Below are 19,040 nucleotides of genomic sequence, written 5' to 3' on the forward strand. Positions count from 1 at the left end.
GGAATTAATTATATACAACTTGAATGTCAAATGATATAGTTATCATCATTGAAATTAAAATAAATAATAATAATTTGTTGTAGTTTATAATGGTAATTGATTATTGACTTAATTGAATATTATGTGTACCTGTTGTATTTATGTGCGTATGTATGTATATAATTGTAAGAGTAATTAAGTAATTATGTGCAAATTTAATATTTATGATATATTTTTGAACTGCAATTTGATATTTTCTGTATTTTTGTTATTGAAATTCAACTCAATTTGTTGTAAATGAAATGTTTTATAACAATAACTACCCGTACAATTTCAATTAGTATTTAATATTTTATATATAATATTTAAATTATGTAATAAGTAGTAGCGTAAAGATTTCATTGCATTTTGTAATTTGATGTTTGGTGTTTTATTTTATTATGATTGTTTTGGTGTTGACGTATTTTCTTATTGTTTATGCCAGATTCAAGGAACATTTATGTTTATGTATTTTCATATGTGAATAGACCAATAAAGTTTATCTTATCTCTTATCTTATCTTAAATCAAATTTATTAAATAACTACAGTTTGAAGTCAATTATTTGTTGAAATTTTTCAATTTTCCCCTTCTCCCTTGCCCCTACCGACTACACTTTGAGTTTTTTTTATTCATTTATTATTATTATTATTATTATTATTATTATTATTATTATTATTATTATTATTATTATTATTATTATTATTATTATTATTATTATTATTCTCATTATTATTTTATTATTTATAATATTTAATAATATTATTACTATTATTTATTATTATTATTTAAAAAATAATAATTTATGTACTTATGATTTTTTTTAAATTTATTTCTGGCGGGGGTGGGGAGGGGCGACTGGGGGAGGCACAAGTATTTTTGGAGGGCGTACGCCACCGCCCCCCCCCCCAGCACCCTTAGATACGCCACTTATGGCCACAAACCTAAAAGAAAAAGAAGACCCAGCCAGTAGTGTTTCGTAATGGAGGACAGCTATGCTAAAAATGTTTCTTATTATAATATTCTTCTTTTAAGGGGGTTGTCACATATTGAATTACCCGAACATGCAAATTCTGGAATCTTCTGGAATCAAAATTTTCCCGGGGGAGAACCTCCGGACCCCCATTCTTTTTGGGATTTATGGATTCATGGAAAAAAATCGTATGCAACTACTCAATTTTGTTTATGTATGTATCATAGCCGTCGGAAGCATTTTGCAAGTGGTCCGGCCATTTTAATAAGAGTGGGCATGGGTGGTAGTAGGGTGCAACACATTTTTTTTCACCATGGTTGAAAAAATGGCTCTTCAGCCGGGAAATAGCACATGCATAATTTTAGAAAAATTAATGTCTTCACTTTTAATTTAAAGGTTCCAATTTTTTAGATTGGAAGTAGGCCTAATCAGGGCCGGCTTGGCCATTATACCTTTGCCAAAATGTTATAATAGTTATTTGTTATTTTATATTATACCTCTAAACAATTTCAAAATCAATCTTAAATATTGAAATTAAGGATTGTCAATAAAGTTGAAATGTACACGGCAATACAATAAATTGTGTTATATATTACTTACACGTAGATATATTAGCCAATGCACTGTTTTTGTGTAGCGTTTTTTTTTTTCTCTATTGAATGACGATAATGTTAGTGGCAATGTCAGTAATATTTTAATGGAAAGACAAGTTGATGTCTGGCTACTAAGAAATGTTTAATTAAGAATAAATAAGAGCATGCAGTTTCTGTACAACCATTTTAAAACATTTAATGTATTATTTTTTTAATTTACATCTAAATAGAGAAATCTGAAGACCACATTCAGAACCTATATGAGTTCCATGTCTCCCGTAGAGTCTCGAGAGTCTCGCAATGGGGTCTCCTAGAAACTGACAGGAAGAACTCCAGCATATTTTTCCCCGAAATAAACCATCTCCCGCAAATTCATGATGATATTTGCATGCTTTAACAAGTTTTGAATCGTATAATTATCAATTACCCACAATATAACCCAAGGTTATTTAACATAACAATATTCCTACAGTCAACTTACAGGCTAGTGCCTACGGACACCGCAAGTCTTCACTCAGCAAACTAAAATGCAATCTCACATGGATGTAACACTATCAACTTATAGTGGATTTATCCCTGTCATAAAAAGAACGAACAAGGTTTATAATCTGTCTCTTATACACATCTAGATGTGTATAAGAGACCAGAGTCAAACCAGGTAATATATATATACACGGCCCAGGTGTAAATAGTGGAACACAAGCTATGCGGCTCGGTTCCAGTAGGTACACAGAATATTTTGTCATTCTTAACGCGTCCTACGAAATTCTTACAGACAGCATGCTAGTCCGTGAATTTGTGACAAGAATCGGAGATCTAAAGATGCAATCTCTATCGTGCATCAATGGTGGTCCGCTGGATCTCAACCCGGGCACTCACTGCGTCGTACGACCGTCGGCCGACGAACATTACTCCGCTCCTTGTGAGCACAACTGCGACGCCGTTTGTTGATTGCAGGGCCGGTGGAACGTTTTTCAAACTAAGTGGGGTGTCCCACTAGCAAGTTGAATGGGATTATGCACAAGGGGGATCTTGGTTCAAAGCTAACGGGTGGGAGTCAAAATTTTTCCCAAAAGAAATGAGCTTTCCCGAGCTAGGTGTGTTTTGAAGTTCTTCTTTCTCATTCTTATTACAGTAATAGGCCGGTTATGTGTGTATACATACATAAAACAAATTGAGTACCGTACTCGCGCGAATAAGCGTGCCTGCTTTTTATTCATATTTTAAAACAATATCTTGTGATTGATTTTTTTAGCAAACGATAATCTAACTAATCCCGAGACTGGCTGGCATGATTTAAGCTTCGGAGTGGATTTACATTTTCTTCTTATATCAATTTCAAAATGAGGATATTTTATTCTGGACAAATGAGAGCTCCCTGGACGGTATCTTTCCCCTTCTTGCATTTGTCTAGTTCTCTTTTCCTTTTGCCGACAATTTGCACCTTATCAATTAGCACGTTTTCATGCGAGTTTGCAGGAAGCCCTGTAATGATCCTGTCTCAACTTGCAGATTGCAAACAAGCTTATACACCACCACCACCACCACCACACTTCATCTGCTGTTGAACTCACAGAATTTTGTCACGAGGCTTTTCTGCACTAGAACTATGGAAGGTAAAAATACAATTTTAGACAATAAACGTGCTTTCTCAAACAAACAACGTACATTTACAAACAAACAATGTATTTTTAAAAATAAACAACATACTTTTACAAACAAAGAACGTTCTTTTTAAAACAAACAACGTATATTGCTAAACGATGTATTTTTTTTTTGTAAGAACGTACATTGTGAAACGAAGAACGTTCCATGCCAAACAATGTACATTGCCCCCCCCCCCCCAACGTCTCTTATACACACCCCCCCCAACGTACTTTCCCAAACGATGTACTGTAATGCCAAATGAACAACAGAATCGTCCATTATTTCAATGGGGTAATTGTAATTTTATAGTGCGCATCACACGCTGAACAAGATAACGCCCTCATCATATCAAGTTCTTAGACTCTCTTACACAGAAAGGTGGTAGCTGTTTTCCAACAAGCAATACCTGCATTATTGAGGATATTTCCCGCACGATTAAAATCGCAACGGTACCGTGGGTTTGGTCTAGAGCAGCTTGTGTTTCGTACAGGTCATTCCATTCATAGAAAAAGCCTTTAATGGTGAAAACGTACCTGTCATTAGCCCATAGTAGCCTAGGTCCTGCAGGAAATATCCTCAAGATGACCTAACTACATTTCATAAACTTGTCTCCAATATTTGTACGATTTTTTTCAGAGCAAGTTTATACTCTGGAAATAGCCTTAATAATGACAAAAAAAAAGTAAACAGTTTTTCATTAGTTTGATGATTAAGGCTATAAAAATTGTATTAAATGGAGCCCTGTAGCGTGTAAGGTTACCTAATGAGTTTTCAGTGATTAATTATTGATACATAGAAGGGTGAATGCTATGTTGTATACAAACAGCATTAAACAGGAGCCAACAATATAATACTTTTTGAAAAATTTTACTTTAATTTTATTTGTTTTAATTTTTGGAATATTCATGAACCAGGCCTTCAGGAATTCACAACTAAACATTATTATTATATTAAGTATCAAATCAGTATATATTAAGTCTGAAAAACATTGCCCTAGGGCATTAGACGTGTAACGATATGTTGCTCTGTAACAAATTGCTGATCTGAAGGATGCTATACGTAAACTACTAATGTCAATTCAGTATAACATGACATTTAGAATAATGATTATTCAGGGTTCAACAACAACGCAACATTTTATTCAATGTAATTGATAAATGTTCTTGACCTGTTGCACAAAAATTAGCTTTTTCTATAATTTCTAATACTTTTTTTTAAATAACAATACCACTTATACAGTGATAATGGCATCTTTAAAGTAATAAACACAAGAAACAGGTTTTTATGTAGAATTTATACTTTTCTGTCTACTCCTGTCCGAAGTGATCGCAAAGGAATGCCATAGGCCGCAAACAACTTTGCATCATCGGGCAAATTACGCGTAATAAATGTTATTCTGTTAATGCAGGTATTGCTTGTTGGAAACCAGCTACCACCTTTCAGTTCTGTGAAAGAGAGTCTAAGAACTTGATAACTGATGATGAGGGCGTTATCTTGTTCAGCGTGTGATGCGCGCTATAAAATTACAATTATCCCGTTGAAATAATGGACGATTCCGTTGTTCATTTTGCATTTTACATTGTTTGGGAAAGTACATTGTTCGTTTGGCAATGTACATTGTTTGTTTGGCATGGAACGTTCTTCGTTTCACAATGTACGTTCTTCGTTTGAGAAAATACATCGTTTGGCAATATACGTTGTTTGTTTTAAAAAGAACATTTTTGTAAAAGTACATTGTTTATTTGTAAATTTACGTTGTTTGTTTGAGAAAGCACGTTTATTATCTAAAATTGTATTTTTGGCGGTGATTGCCTTCCATATAGAACCATTCGTAATCTTGGGTTTCGGATGTCCATATATATATATTTTTTTTAATCCAAAAATCACCCATTGTATTTTCCAAATATATCCATAAGCGACCCCTTAATTTCCACTCTGTTTTCATAAGCGACCCGTTTAAATAAGCGCCCCTCAAAAAGGGCAGAAAAATATTTTAAGCGCCCGGGCGCTTATTCGTGCAAGTACGGTAGTTGCATACGTATTCTTTCTTTCCATGAATCGATAAACCCCAAAGAGAAGGAAAGTTCAGGGGTTCTCCCCGGGAAAATTTTTATTCCTAAATGGCGGGAAATGAGCTTTTCCGACTTCTGATGTGTCTTTTTAATGACTTTTAAGTTCTTCAAAATTCAACGTTTCCTCTCTGGACTTTCAAGTTCTTAGAAATTCAAGGTTTTCCTTGAAATGCTTAGGTATTTTTTCTCGTTCTTCATTACAGTAAATAAGCCTTATGTGTGTATAAATACATAACAAAAAAATGAGTAATTGTACTGGCCTCGAGGGAATGAGCGCCCCCTATCCAGTATGTGAACTCTCCAACACACAAATACAAAAAACTCACGTTGACGGTTGTACGTGTAATTTATTCCTCCTTTTGTGAACGTCGAGTAAAACTGTGAATAACATAACAAAACAAACTATAATTATTCATGAACCAACAATCAACAATATCGTATAATTATCAATTACCCACAATATAACCCAAGGTTATTTAACATAACAATATTCCTACAGTCAACTTACAGGCTAGTGCTTACGGACACCGCAAGTCTTCACTCAGCAAACTAAAATGCAATCTCACATGGATGTAACACTATCAACTTATAGTGGATTTATCCCTGTCATAAAAAGAACGAACAAGATTTATAATATAGTATAGAGTATATTCATAGTTTAGCATAAAACCAATAACAAATAAGTCAGTAGTAAACAATTCCCGTGCATAGAAGCCACCTCCGTGTATGGAAAATAACCACACGGCAACCTAAACGGCGTCTATATACCCGAGCTACTCAAGCGCAACGAGCACCGGCCAGCATGGCTTAGCCCAAACTACAATGGCTAATTAATTACATGGCGTACGCCTTTATCAACCTAATGGTTAATGGTTATTAATTTATAGAGCGCAAAATACAAAAAGTCTCTAAGCGCTATCAGGCAAGTGTAAAGATGGAACGGAAACCAAAACCACAAAATAAAAAGAAGTGAAATTTGAATACCATGCCAGCACTGCACCCAAACCGAAGTATGGGGATACGCCCTACAATACTGTTATCCTTAGTGATTTATACCGAACTGATATAAACCGTTAACAAACTGAACATATCGCTAAATGTCTACATTTCAACAAGGGTGATCATTAACCATATCAATTAGACGTCAAATAAGCTTGATTTCGACCTAAGACCAAATTCCTAATAAGTTCTAGGCCCACTAGCAAACAATAAACTAGGCTGCTTGAGTATCTAGATCACAGATCATCTGCTAATCCGCATCAAGATGCTATCAATGTTTAAAAGCTACAGTTATACTCCACAGCCTAAAAATCACAATACTATCAATATTTTATGATTCTTAAAATAAACGATTTATAATTAACTAACATTAATCGAACTTACAGTACAGGTACAGCAACCTTCTTTGCTAGTATCGGTCGTCTACTCTAACCCGCGCATCACAAGTTACACCTATAGATAGCCCAAAGGACCAAAACACTCCCCGTCTGACGTTTAATACGTCATCTAAAACTTAACTGTTAAATTAGTCACATGACATCACCAAAACCAGTTCATTTATGGGTCTTGAACATCTTTTCTTAACCCCGTTCTGCATAAACTCAACAACTGTTTTTCTAACGTAACCATCCCTGCTGGGTTCAACCTCCACAATTTGGCCCAACGGCCAGCCATTCCTATGGTTGTCCAGCTGCTTTATAAGGACCACATCACCTTTGCTCATATTACGCTGTGCACTTTTTCCGCTCTTGCATTAAAGGTAGGTACTCCCTACGCCATTTCAACCAAAACACACCAGCGAGGTAAAGTAATTGGACTCGACGTCATTGACTTCGGAGAAGGTCATTATGAGTAAATGGTCCTTCAGGAGCTTTCACAGGTGAGTGCTTCATAGTAAGAAGCATACTGGGCGACAGATTCATAGGTAATTCTGGCAGGTTGCAGTCGGGAAGCAATGATCTTGCATTTATGATAGCTGTGACTTCTGTCAATAAGGTTGTCAGCACCTCAGGAGATAATTGACTTGGCTTCACATCTTTTAAGGTAGCATCAAGTATACGTCCCGCAATGCCGATCATTCTCTCCCACGCGCCACCCATGTGTGACGCGTGCGGTGGGTTGAAAACACATTAACATCCGTGTCCCAGAAGATATCGCTTGACATAGTCGACCTCCCTAGCAGAAAGCTGCTTTCCAATCTCATTGCATGCTCCAATGAAGTTACTACAACAGTCGGACCTTATTTGTTTTGCTTGACCTGATAGCAAAAAACCGTCTTAAGGCATTGATAAGACAGCTACTATCCATGGATTCTAATACCTCTATGTGAACTCCTCTAACAACCATGCAAGTAAATATCACTGCCCATCTTTTACCATGTGCTTGGCCCCCACGTGTGCGACGAGCTTGTACTAGCCACGGACCGAAAACATCAGGGGTGCTGCCGTCAACCGTTCGTTTGGGAGGCATGCCATGACCTGGGTCTCGAACCTGCCTCTGAGCTTTTTGCAGATGACACACTGCAGTACAATCTTAGAAATGTAGCGTCTGAGACAGTACCCTTCATTTCGGACGGAGCCTAAAGTAAAGTGCCTACCTTGGTGTCGGCATAGCTAATGACAGTATTGTATTATGGTATCAGTAACATGGTTGTTTTTAGGAAAGATGATTGGGTGCATATGTTTATCCACAATATCTGCATTGGAAAGCCGACCTTCTACCCTGACAATTCCTTCCTGATCTAGATATGGATTAAGTTTGATAAGGCAATTGTTCGCTGGTAGCTTACCAGTGCCTGTCCTAAGGTGGGTGATTTCGTCATGGAACAACTCATTCTGCACACTCCTAATAATGAGCCTCTCTGCTGCCTGCATTTCTGTTGGTGTTTTCGGCTTCTCACAAATGTGCCAACCTTGGCACTTTTTTAAATTTATTTCTTTCATGCATAATACATTCATAACATTGAACAGAAAAAATAACAATAAAAAAGCCTTAATAAAAAATAGACATAACAACATTGGCACTTGTCCTCTTTAACCTGTTTGCATGAGCGAACAACATGCGTCAGATTCGCTATGGCACGAACCATTCCTTTCCAACTCGAAAATCGGTCGAACCTTCCAGATTTGAGTAGTGTTTATGATATGGCCAACTTATTACAGTACATGTTATTTCTCTGCGAACTTCAGGATCATTTTCTAACTCGATGGATTCATCTTGCATACTATCAGTTGCACCACTGGTGACTTGGTGAAGGAACGCAGGCCCCATCAGCCAACGAGAACGATGTAAATCCGAAGCTCTTACCGATCTTGTTGCTTCATCGGCAGGATTTAAATCAGTCCGAACGTAATTCCATTGTTTGGCTGTAGTGACTTGCAACATTCTGACCACTCGGTTGGCAACATACGTATAGAACCTTCGTCCTTCATTGCGTATATAGCACAGGACTACCTTACTGTCGGTGTAGTAGTAAGTTTCATGTACGGCAAGACTGAGTTCATCCAGGACCGCTGCAGCTAGATCGACTGCAAGAACAGCACCGCATAATTCAAGACGAACGGATGTAGCTGATTTTGGTGCTAATTTTGCTTTGCCCGCCACGAAGCTCAGATAAATTTTACCATCTTCATAGCTTGTTCCTAAGTAGCACACTGCTCCTATAGCTTTATTTAATGCATCTGAAAAGACATGTAACTCTCGTCCTGTTGCCTCGATGGCCGGTATTAACGTATATGGCCTGGCTACACCTAGATTGAAAAGTGAACTTAGTGACTCTCTCCATTTGTTCCATCTATACAAGATATCCTGAGGTAGAGGATCGTCCCAACCTTGTGTCATCTCTCTCAACAATGCTTTGCCTTCTATTGTCACCGGTGCGGCAAACTGCAACGGGTCAAACACACTGTTTATTTCTGATAGCACTCTTCTCTTGGTGTTAGGCCGGTCCATAGTGTCTGATACCTTAAAGGTGAACAAGTCTGTGGATACATTCCAATACACACCTAATGACCGCTGAAGTGCTGCATTGTTGTCTGGGTCCCATTCTCTAAGATCCGGGACTATCGTCTTGATCAAAGGCCTCAAGGACTTCTTTGTTACTATTGAGACAATCTTTTGAAGCCTGATGTTGGCAGTTGCGAGGATGGCCTTTGTTCGGCGTAACAAATCTATCGCTTGTCTTGGTGATCCAACCGACTTGAGACCATCGTCGACATAAAATTTTGCATCAACAAACCTTCTAGCGTCTTCTCCAAACTGTGGTCCGCCTTGCTCCGCTGTCTTACGAAACCCAAATGTGGCCACGGCTGGTGATGGCTTGTTTCCAAAAATGTGGACTTTCATTCGGTAGGTCACAACCTCTTCAGCAGGGTCGTTATTCCTGTACCATAAGAACCTTAGAAAGTCTCTGTGGTTCTCACTGACTTTAAACATCTCTTCGATGTCTGCCATGATGGGAACGACATCTTCCCGAAACCTCACAAGAACCCCGTGTAAACTGTTGACCAGGTCAGGTCCACTCAGGAGAACATCATTCAATGAGATACATTTACTTTCCGCACTCGAGTGAAAAACAACCCGTATTTTCTCAGGCTTTTTTGGGTGATAAATTTCGAAGTGTGGAAAATACCAACACTCCAACTGCCTCTCTTCTTTACTATCGTTTACTGCTTCGGTATGTCCTCGTTCCATAATCTTCCCCATGAACTCAAAATAATCCTGCTTCATCTTGGGCCGCTTTTGAAAGCTATGTATTAGTGACTGCAGTAGTTTACAGGATTCAGGTTTGTTATTCGGTAGTATATTGCGACCTTCTTTGAAAGGCAATAGTGCCTCCCAATTCCCATTTTCATCTTTCTTCATTTTGCTGTTCATGATCTCAACGAATTTCCTATTTTCTGTGGACATAGCCGTCTTCTCATCATCAGGGATTATTTTGAATAACTCCGAATCTTGAATTTCAACATGATTTCTACAAACTTCAAACAACCTGCTTGGTCTTCCATTGAGTAAGATCTCCGTTCTACATGTAGATATACCGTTCTTCTTATGTACATCATTCACACAAACTTCGCCAATCACCACCCAACCAAGATCTAAACGCTGTGCCCATGGCATGTTGTCTGGTCCGTTACGAAGTTCCCTTACTTTATGGGTCTTCGGAGCATCTCCTCCTAGGAGAATGGAAATCTCAGCATTTTCCTCCAGGGGTGGCAGTTTTGAAGCGATATGCTTAAGGTACTGAAATGATTCTGCGACTTCTGGTGTTGGTACTTCTGCAAGGTTCCCTGGGATAGTCTAGCATTCTAGAAGACTTGGAGCAGTCATCTTGACTTTACCGTCTAATGACTCAATAACCAGACCATTTAGCTTTCGGCCAAACACCTTCTTCTCCCCGGTACTGTTTTGATGGTGTATGCGTTAACATCTCCCTGGAGGCCCAATTTAGTGAATATGGTACTTCTTGCAAAGGAGCCATTACTCTGATCGTCCAGAAGAACATAGGTTTTTATAGCATTAGACGGGTTGTCCTTCAGATACACCCTGACTAAACAGATTTTCGAACAGGATCTTGGAGTTCCTTCCTGTCCGCTTACTTCACTGCATTTGTTAGTGATGATCTCCCCTCCGTCGTCACTGGCAGCGTGCAGGCTTGAAGTTGATGGTTTCGACGATGCGTAGTGAAGTGCTGTCACATGACCGTTGCTATCACACTCCTCACAGCGCGCATCTGTCTTACAATGGCGAGCGACATGAATGCTGGATGCGCTGCATCGGAAGCACATTTTGAGTCGTTTTAACAACTTTTTCCTGTCCTCTATAGACGTGTCTCTGAACGCTCGACATTTGTCTCTCTTCGGTATGGTCTAGTAAAACTCGGATCATTCCAAATTCTCGCGTGTTTTTGGACAAACCTTGAATAAACCTGAAATGGAGGAAATATCATGCCCTTGTCTTTTTAATACTTAGAGGCCTCTAGCAGAGTCTACACAGGCCAATCCAGGACACACGCCTTCCTCTTTCATATACTCAATTTCGTGAAGTAGGTGACAAAACTCTAACAACTTCTCCGTGTCACAGTTGTTTAACCTAGGAAACCAATCAATACGGTTTTGCAAATCTACTTCAATCGCCTCTGCGGCTCCATACTTGTTGTCTAATAGATCACAGATCCGTTCAAGCCCTATCACTGGCTTGCTGATGTGTATATTGTATACAGGTCCTACTAACTTAGATGACTTGGGGCCTAACCATTTCATAATTAATTCCAGCCTGTGTGCAGCAGTCATGTTCAACTCTTTAGTCGCATTGTTAAAGGCTGATTTCCATGCGCGATAATGTCCAGGAGATTCATCAAATTTTTAAAGGCTGATTTCCATGCGCGATAATGTCCAGGAGATTCATCAAATTTTTTTTAGGCTACTGCTTACTAATTCCTTCTTCAGTAAGGCATTCCCAATTTCTGATGCTGCGTCCATATCTGGTTTAGGATTAGGTGTCTTGTTGCCCACACCTCCCTCTGGCAAGTCTGCATTTTTCCTTTTCAGTTCCGCCTCTTTCTCTGCCATCTCTCGGCGCAAGTCAACTTCGGCACGAATGAAATATAAATTCAATCTCTTCCTTTCTGCCCTAGCTCGAACTCTTGAGGATGCAGAACTAATAAGGCTGGTGTTCGAGAACCACGAAGAGATGCTGCTATCATCATCGCACTCTTCCATTCTTGTGCAGTGAAGAATGACCGGTCGATTGTTGTGCTGTGGACGTGTTCTCCACAACTTTTGCACTCGCAAGGTACGTCTTTCCCGACGATGTAGTCATTTCCTAGCTTGGTGTGAGTCTATTGACGATGCCGTTTAGCCTTTTTACTGTACTGGCCTCGAGGGAATGAGCGCCCCCTATCCAGTATGTGAACTCTCCAGCACATAAATACAACAAACACACGTTGACGGTTGTACGTGTAATTTATTCCTCCTTTTGTGACCGTCGAGTAAAACTGTGAATAACATAACAAAACAAACTATGAGTATTCATGAACCAACAATCAACAATATCGTATAATTATCAATTACCCATAATATAACCCAAGGCTATTTAACATAACAATATTCCTACAGTCAACTTGCAGGCTAGTGCCTACGGACACCGCAAGTCTTCACTCAGCAAACTAAAATGCAATCCCACATGGATGTAACACTATCAACTTATAGTGGATTTATCCCTGTCATAAAAAGAACGAACAACGTTTACAATATAGTATAGAGTATATTCCTAGTTTAGCATAACACCAATAACAAATAAATCAGTATTAAACAATTCCCGTGCATAAAAGCCACCTCCGTGTATGGAAAATAACCACACGGCAACCTAAACTTCGCCTATATACCCGAGCTACTCAAGCGGAACGAGCACCGGTCAGCAAGGCTTAGCCCAAACTACAATGGCTAATTAATTACATGGCGTACGCCTTTATCAACCTACAATACTGTTATCCTTAGTGATTTATACCGAGCTGATATAAACCGTTAACAAACTGAACATATCGTTAAATGTCTACTTTCAACATTCTATAAGTGTGATCATTAACCATATCAATTAGACGTCAAATAAGCTTGATTTTGACCTAAGACCAAATTCCTGAGAAGTTCCAGGCCCTCTCGCAAACAATAAACTAGGCTTCTTGAGTATCTAAAGTACAGATTTCATCATCTGCTAATCCGCATCAAGATGCTATCAATGTTTAATAGCTATGGTTATAATCCACAGCCTAAAAATCACAATACCATCAATATTATATGATTCTTAAAATAAACGATTTATAATTAACTAACATTAATCGAACTTACAGTACAGGTACATTCTTTGCTAGTATGGTCGTCTACTCTAACCCGCGCATCACAAGTTACACCTATGGATAGCCCAAAGGGCTAAAACAGTAATTGCATACGAATTCTTCAAAATTCAAGGTTTTCCCCTCTTGAGAACAATTCTATGAATCAATGAACCTAAAGAGAAGGGGGGTTCGGGGTCTCCTTGGGAAAATGTTGATTTCTAAATGGCGGGAAATGAGCTTTCCCGACTTCTAACTTTTTTTTTAATGACTTGAAAACGGCCGGTCAGGTAATCTTTTCTCGTTCTTTATTACAGTAAGTAGGCCTTATGTGTATATAACATAACAAAAAAAAAAAAGAGTAATTACATCGTATTCTTTTCACATAAATCGATATATTCTAAAAGGAAAGGGGGTGGGGTGGGGGATTCTCCCCCCGAGAAAATGTTTATGCCTAGATGGCGGGAGGTAAGCTTCTAATTTTCTTTATAGAATAAAGAATTCTTTAATTTTTTTTTTTCGCCCATGGGAGTTGGTCAGGACCCCTGTCCCCCACCAGATTCGCTAATGTGAATTGCGAAAAATGTAACTCGGTCGGGGATTGTAGAAACACTCTCTTTCCGCTCAATCTCCTCTTTCTTCCTCCTTTCTTTTCTTGTATTACTTTCCGATCATACAAAAATCTCCATAGACATTATATATTTTCGTCCAAAAGTGGGTGTGTGTGTGTGAGTGGGGGGGGGGGGGGGGGGGGGGGGAGCGGGCCCACCTGGTACTTCCCCCGGTTCCGTCGGCCATGCTCTACACTCTTTGAAATATTTTGACAATGGCAAATACTAGATGATTATTTTCTGGAATAATTTGTTTGCATAATAAAAAGAGAAATATATTTTGTTGTAGATAATTAATTTTATAATATCTGGCTACAATAATTGTGATTATATTTCCGATCATACAAAAATCTCCATAGACATCATATATTTTCGACCAAAAGTGGGTGTGTATGTGTGTGTGAGGGGGGAGGGGGGGGGGCGGCCCACCTGGTACTTCCCCCGGTTCCGTCGGCCATGCTCTACACTGTTTGAAATATTTTGACAATGGCAAATACTAGATGATTATTTTCTGGAATAATTTGTTTGCATAATAAAAAGAGAAATTTATTTTGTTGTAGATAATTAATTTTATAATATCTGGCTACAGTAATTGTGAATATATTTTATTATAGTATAACTTCATGTCTCAAAATAAATTATGAATACAAACAATATCTCAGCTATTAGGTCTAATATAACCAAAACGTAATATCCAGGTTTTTTTTAGTTGTCCAGAGGTGGTCTTTCTTAAGGCCCTGGAACTTGAGTGACCTCAGACCTCATAAGAGGCTCTTATGCTAATACAAGCTACTTTTTAGGGTTAGTATATGCTGAATCAATTTCAATGTAAGTGTGCAGATCTTCGTGTTCTGGATTTGTCTTTCTTGGTAGTGGTGGTGGTAGTGGTGGTAATTTAGCATCAATGTAACGAGGTATGTTCATCCTTGCCCGTCTCTTTACAGCATCATTTACGTAAACTGCATTACCACTCCGCATGGAGATTTCTTCTATGTTCCCTGGTGCATTTATTGATGTTTTTGGTTTTGGTATTTCAACATCATCATCATTTATATTTCTTTCGTTTTTTCGGGCATGGTATGATCTGGAAAAATAACAGGCAATTTCATATTTATATCAAATAATGACATTAATTAATGTCGTGTTTTGTTTGATTCTTGTTCTAATGTTTATAAGAATCCACATTGCAACGAAAGTAAGTTTTTTAAACTTCATTCTTTCAACTTATACGGTACCGTACTCGCGCGAATAAGCACCTCGTTTATCATGTGATTTTTTAGCAAGTCAATAATCCAATCAATCCTGGGACTGTGCACGTTGGCATGATTTGAGTGGAATCACATTCTCCAATAGGTCAATATCAAAATGAGGATATCTCTCTTGGAGAGATGAGAGCTCCCTGGACCGACAATAGCCCTATATTTCCAACTTTCATTTCTTACTATAGTCTAGGCCTAGTCCTACTCCTTTTCTGACACATGCTCATCTAAGGTTTTAAGAAAACCTGCAATTGTTACGTGATGGCACGCTAGGCCGCCCATAGTTGTAAGGTCACATACTGTACTACGTTGAGCGTACGCAATTTTTATTTTTCAATAAAGGTTATGGTTGAACAAGAGCATTTTTTAAATTTCTATACCTAACTATGGATGCGAGTTCCTTTTAATTAATTTTGTATTGTGAAGTTTTATTGTATTTTATATATTTTTACCTTCGCCAGCCAGGGGGTATTTGTTGAATAAATTGAATTGAATATTAAATTGAATTGAATTGAACCATGAGCATGTGTGTAGCCGGTCGCGAATTTGCGTAACGTAGGATAGTTTGTTAACATCTTCCCCTATCGCAATCAGTAGTGTGCATCAGTGGACCACTGTGTGGGCATAAGGTTTATCACCCTATCAATGAAAACTGATGAGGAAGGGAGGATTTTTTTCCCTAACTCCGCCCCCCTCAAATTCTATATTAAAAAATATGTTTTTGTTGTACCAGTAAACATTTTTGCAAGAAATGAGCTTTCCATGTTAAAAAAGATTAAAAAAAAATGACCGTTTTTAAACTAAAATTTTAGAATTTCCCCAAAAGTGATGAGGTATGGGGGTTATATAATAATTATTATATAATAATCCACGCATCTCTAACGCCCGTATTCTTAAAACAAACTTTAGTCAAACTTCGAACTAGAACTTCATTTAGTGCTAGTTGCATCTTTAACTTCAATTTGTATTCACAAACAATGTAGTCGAAGTTTTAACTACGACTAAATCAAGTCCTATTTTTAGTTCAACTGAAGACAACTGGCAAGCCACGACTATCAAACTAAGCAATGAAAAGGGCTAAATTTAATAGCAGACGAAATTTTAGAGATCCGGTACCGCGGATGAATATAAAGCTGCCGTCTGTGGTTCAAAAACGTATTTCCTCATAATTCATAATAGACCATCATTCCCTTAATTAATTTTCTATAATAATAACTATATCAGTTGTTAACATATTACAATAGAGAATTTGAATAGACACTGAAAGTTTGCTTTCTTTGGAGAACTATTATAGTTGAGCCCGAACGAGGGCGGCGCCATCTTTGTTGTTTTTATTGTGAAGCTATGTGATCGCAACGCGAGGGGATTCCGTGCAAATCAGGAACTATCGCATGTGGCCAGCAAAAATGTTAATTTCTCCTTCTGGAAGCTAAACTTGATGTCTCTTTTGTTTAACACACCGAAGATATATCAAACCTGCGTATACAATCGTTTTTATTCGTTTCACTTTATCGTGAGTTACAAAAAACACGTTTTTAGTGAGGTAAATATTTCAAGTCAGCGCTTTAGCTAGGCTGACTAAAAAAATCGGCCTGCGGAGGTATCATTTTAGTCGAGGTTCACGTCATTTAGTCGTAGTGCTAGTCGAAGTTCGTTTTAAGAATACGAAGTGACGTAATTTTAAAGTTTTAGCTCGAAATTCGACAAAAATTCGTTTTAAGAATACCGGGGTAAAGATTAAATGGACAAAGGCCTAATGTAACAAAGGAGCCAGTGAGCACAATAGTCTTAAAGGCCTACTTTAGTTGCAGAATATGCAAGTATAATATATTCAAGGTCTTTATTCAGATTCAGATAAAAAATTACAAACGGACAGCCAAACGGCTATATAAAGTATTGCAAAAATCGCCATACAATTAAAAATCACCAAAATATATGAAATTCACAACACAAACAATGAAAAAAAAAACAGGGATAAGAAGAACATCACCAGACAAAAAACCAAGTTAAAAAGATAAAAAAGGGAGAGAAAAAGACAAAAAGCATATAAAAACAAACGTCAATTAACATAGACAGCCAAACCAATAAAAAATAATATTTTGTGGACTGTGAGCCAGCCAAACACAAGAATTACCACATGGGCCAATAAGAAAGTCCAAGGTTACAATGAGTAGCAGGCAAGATATCTGTAAAACCAGAAACTTTCTCGCAACGAAACTTTCGCGAATTGATAATTTCGGCCGTTTTCGCGAAATTTAACTTTCGCGAATCACAATAAAGGCCTAAATTTTATTCATGACAGGAATACCATACAATAGTTGAAAATATCGTATTGTGAGTTCTAGGCCTAGGTTAGATAGGCCTACAGCCACTGTCTAGGCTACAATAGCTAGGCCTAGGCTAGGCGACATAAGCCTGCAGCCTACCTCAGCTGCTAGGACCAGGACTTAGCTGGCCATCCCAAGCACAGTTAAGAAAGACACAATTACATACATTACATACTCACTCATACGATATTCCTAAATTTTGTATAGTATTCAAGCATCCTACAATGAGAATATTTCCTGTAGGCCTATTATTGATTCAAACACATTGATTGATGATGACTGAACACCATGGTATGTCAAGCTAAGAAAGTTAGTTTCCATTTGAACTTCTTAGTATACTGCGCAGTGGTACTGCACATGTGCAGTCACATGCAGTGGTGATCAGAACCTTGCTGATCAGTATACTTGCTGAGTAGTTTAGAATAGGCCTAGAATTTACGAACTTTTTGAGCTCAACATCGGAATGTAAGGTCAGAATATTTATTCAATAATTAAAATACATTCTATTACACATTTAATATAATCCACAAAATAATTTAAAATACAATTTTTAAAATTTTGAATTTGAACTTTTCACGAACCTGTTGCAATCTGTGGGGATTCCCCATTTAGGCCTAGGCCCTATATCTGTATTGCATCGTCGTCGGCGAGTTTAGGCCTTGAAATACTGACAATCATTGCTGTTTATTGTTCATTATCATCTTTAAAAAAGTTTAGATTAATTTTTGGTGTAATTTAGTGATTTATAATGACCAGAATCTCCTTTGTGAAACTGATTCGAGATTTACGATGATCAGATAGTATTATACTGATCTTTTTTTAAACATAGAGCATGTGACCTGAAAATTTTCGCGAATCTGGACCGTTCGCGAAATTCGCGAAAGTTTAATGCGCGCGAAATTTCCTGATTTTTCAGTATATTTTTACAAAAGCTAACCGGAACCAAGCAAACGTGTCATATAATTACTAAATCTATTCGTTCTACATTTTGGAACCTGCAGGTTTTAGAGTGACGGAGGTTACGACCATGTCGTGAACTATTAGACGGAGGCAAAATCGTCTAAATGTTTTGGAATTGAGCAACTGATTTGAAAACTTAGATGTTGATTGCTCTCTACGTTTTTTAAGGGAGAATAATCCAAGATTAGAGCAGGCTGGTGTATGAGTGGTAATTACCACGATTGATTATTTTGATCGCACGTTTCTGGACTCTCTCAATATCATTACATTGATCTTGGGTAATAGAGGAGTGCCACACTGGTTCAGCATATTCGACTATTGGACGAATGTATGACATATATACAGCAACTAAATCCTTGGTTGAAGCATTAAATTTCCTTAGCGAAAAAGAATGAACAACCTTTTGGAAGCCCAGCTGATAATGTCAGCCACATTAACATCCCACTTGAGGTTCTCTTGAATGCAAACTAGTTTACATTAACAGATTCTATATCAAAACCACTAACACAGCTTATCAACAAAAGCTCCAAGTAATAGAATCAATTGTCAAAGTTCACATTGATTGGGCACATCAAGCCCTTTGTGAATAAAATTAAGGTCAATTAATTAATGAGTAGTTATAGAGCTTTTAATGTTGCCAAATTGCAACTAATAATGAACTATGACCCGATATAATGTCCCAGAAAATAAAGTACACACCTGTTTGATGGCTTCTACAATGGTCACTGTCTTTCCTGTACCTGGCGGGCCAAA

General features: G+C 37.8%; 2 protein-coding genes across 2 annotated transcripts in view; both read right to left on the bottom strand.

The window, feature by feature from the left end:
- Window positions 1–8,374: 8,374 nt before the first annotated feature.
- On the bottom strand, window positions 8,375–11,088 carry LOC117112208. Its single transcript, XM_033255280.1, has 2 exons — window positions 10,705–11,088; window positions 8,375–10,600 (listed from the first exon to the last, which is right to left on the bottom strand). The coding sequence occupies exons 1-2, from the start codon at window positions 11,086–11,088 to the stop codon at window positions 8,375–8,377; spliced, it is 2,610 nt and encodes an 869-aa protein (XP_033111171.1).
- Window positions 11,089–14,259: 3,171 nt separating this feature from the next.
- The window catches only part of LOC117112225 (hyalin-like), a 26,787-nt gene continuing 22,006 nt past the window's right edge, over window positions 14,260–19,040 (bottom strand). The window contains exon 6 of the mRNA XM_033255302.1: window positions 14,260–14,825. Coding sequence (XP_033111193.1) covers window positions 14,531–14,825 — 295 coding nt within the window. The 3' untranslated portion in view covers window positions 14,260–14,530. The remainder of the gene's footprint in view (window positions 14,826–19,040) is intronic.

Source organism: Anneissia japonica, unplaced genomic scaffold (genome assembly GCF_011630105.1).
Source record: "Anneissia japonica isolate Jap-2015-1 unplaced genomic scaffold, ASM1163010v1 scaffold287992_len753583_cov170, whole genome shotgun sequence".
NCBI classification, from domain to species: domain Eukaryota; kingdom Metazoa; phylum Echinodermata; class Crinoidea; order Comatulida; family Comatulidae; genus Anneissia; species Anneissia japonica.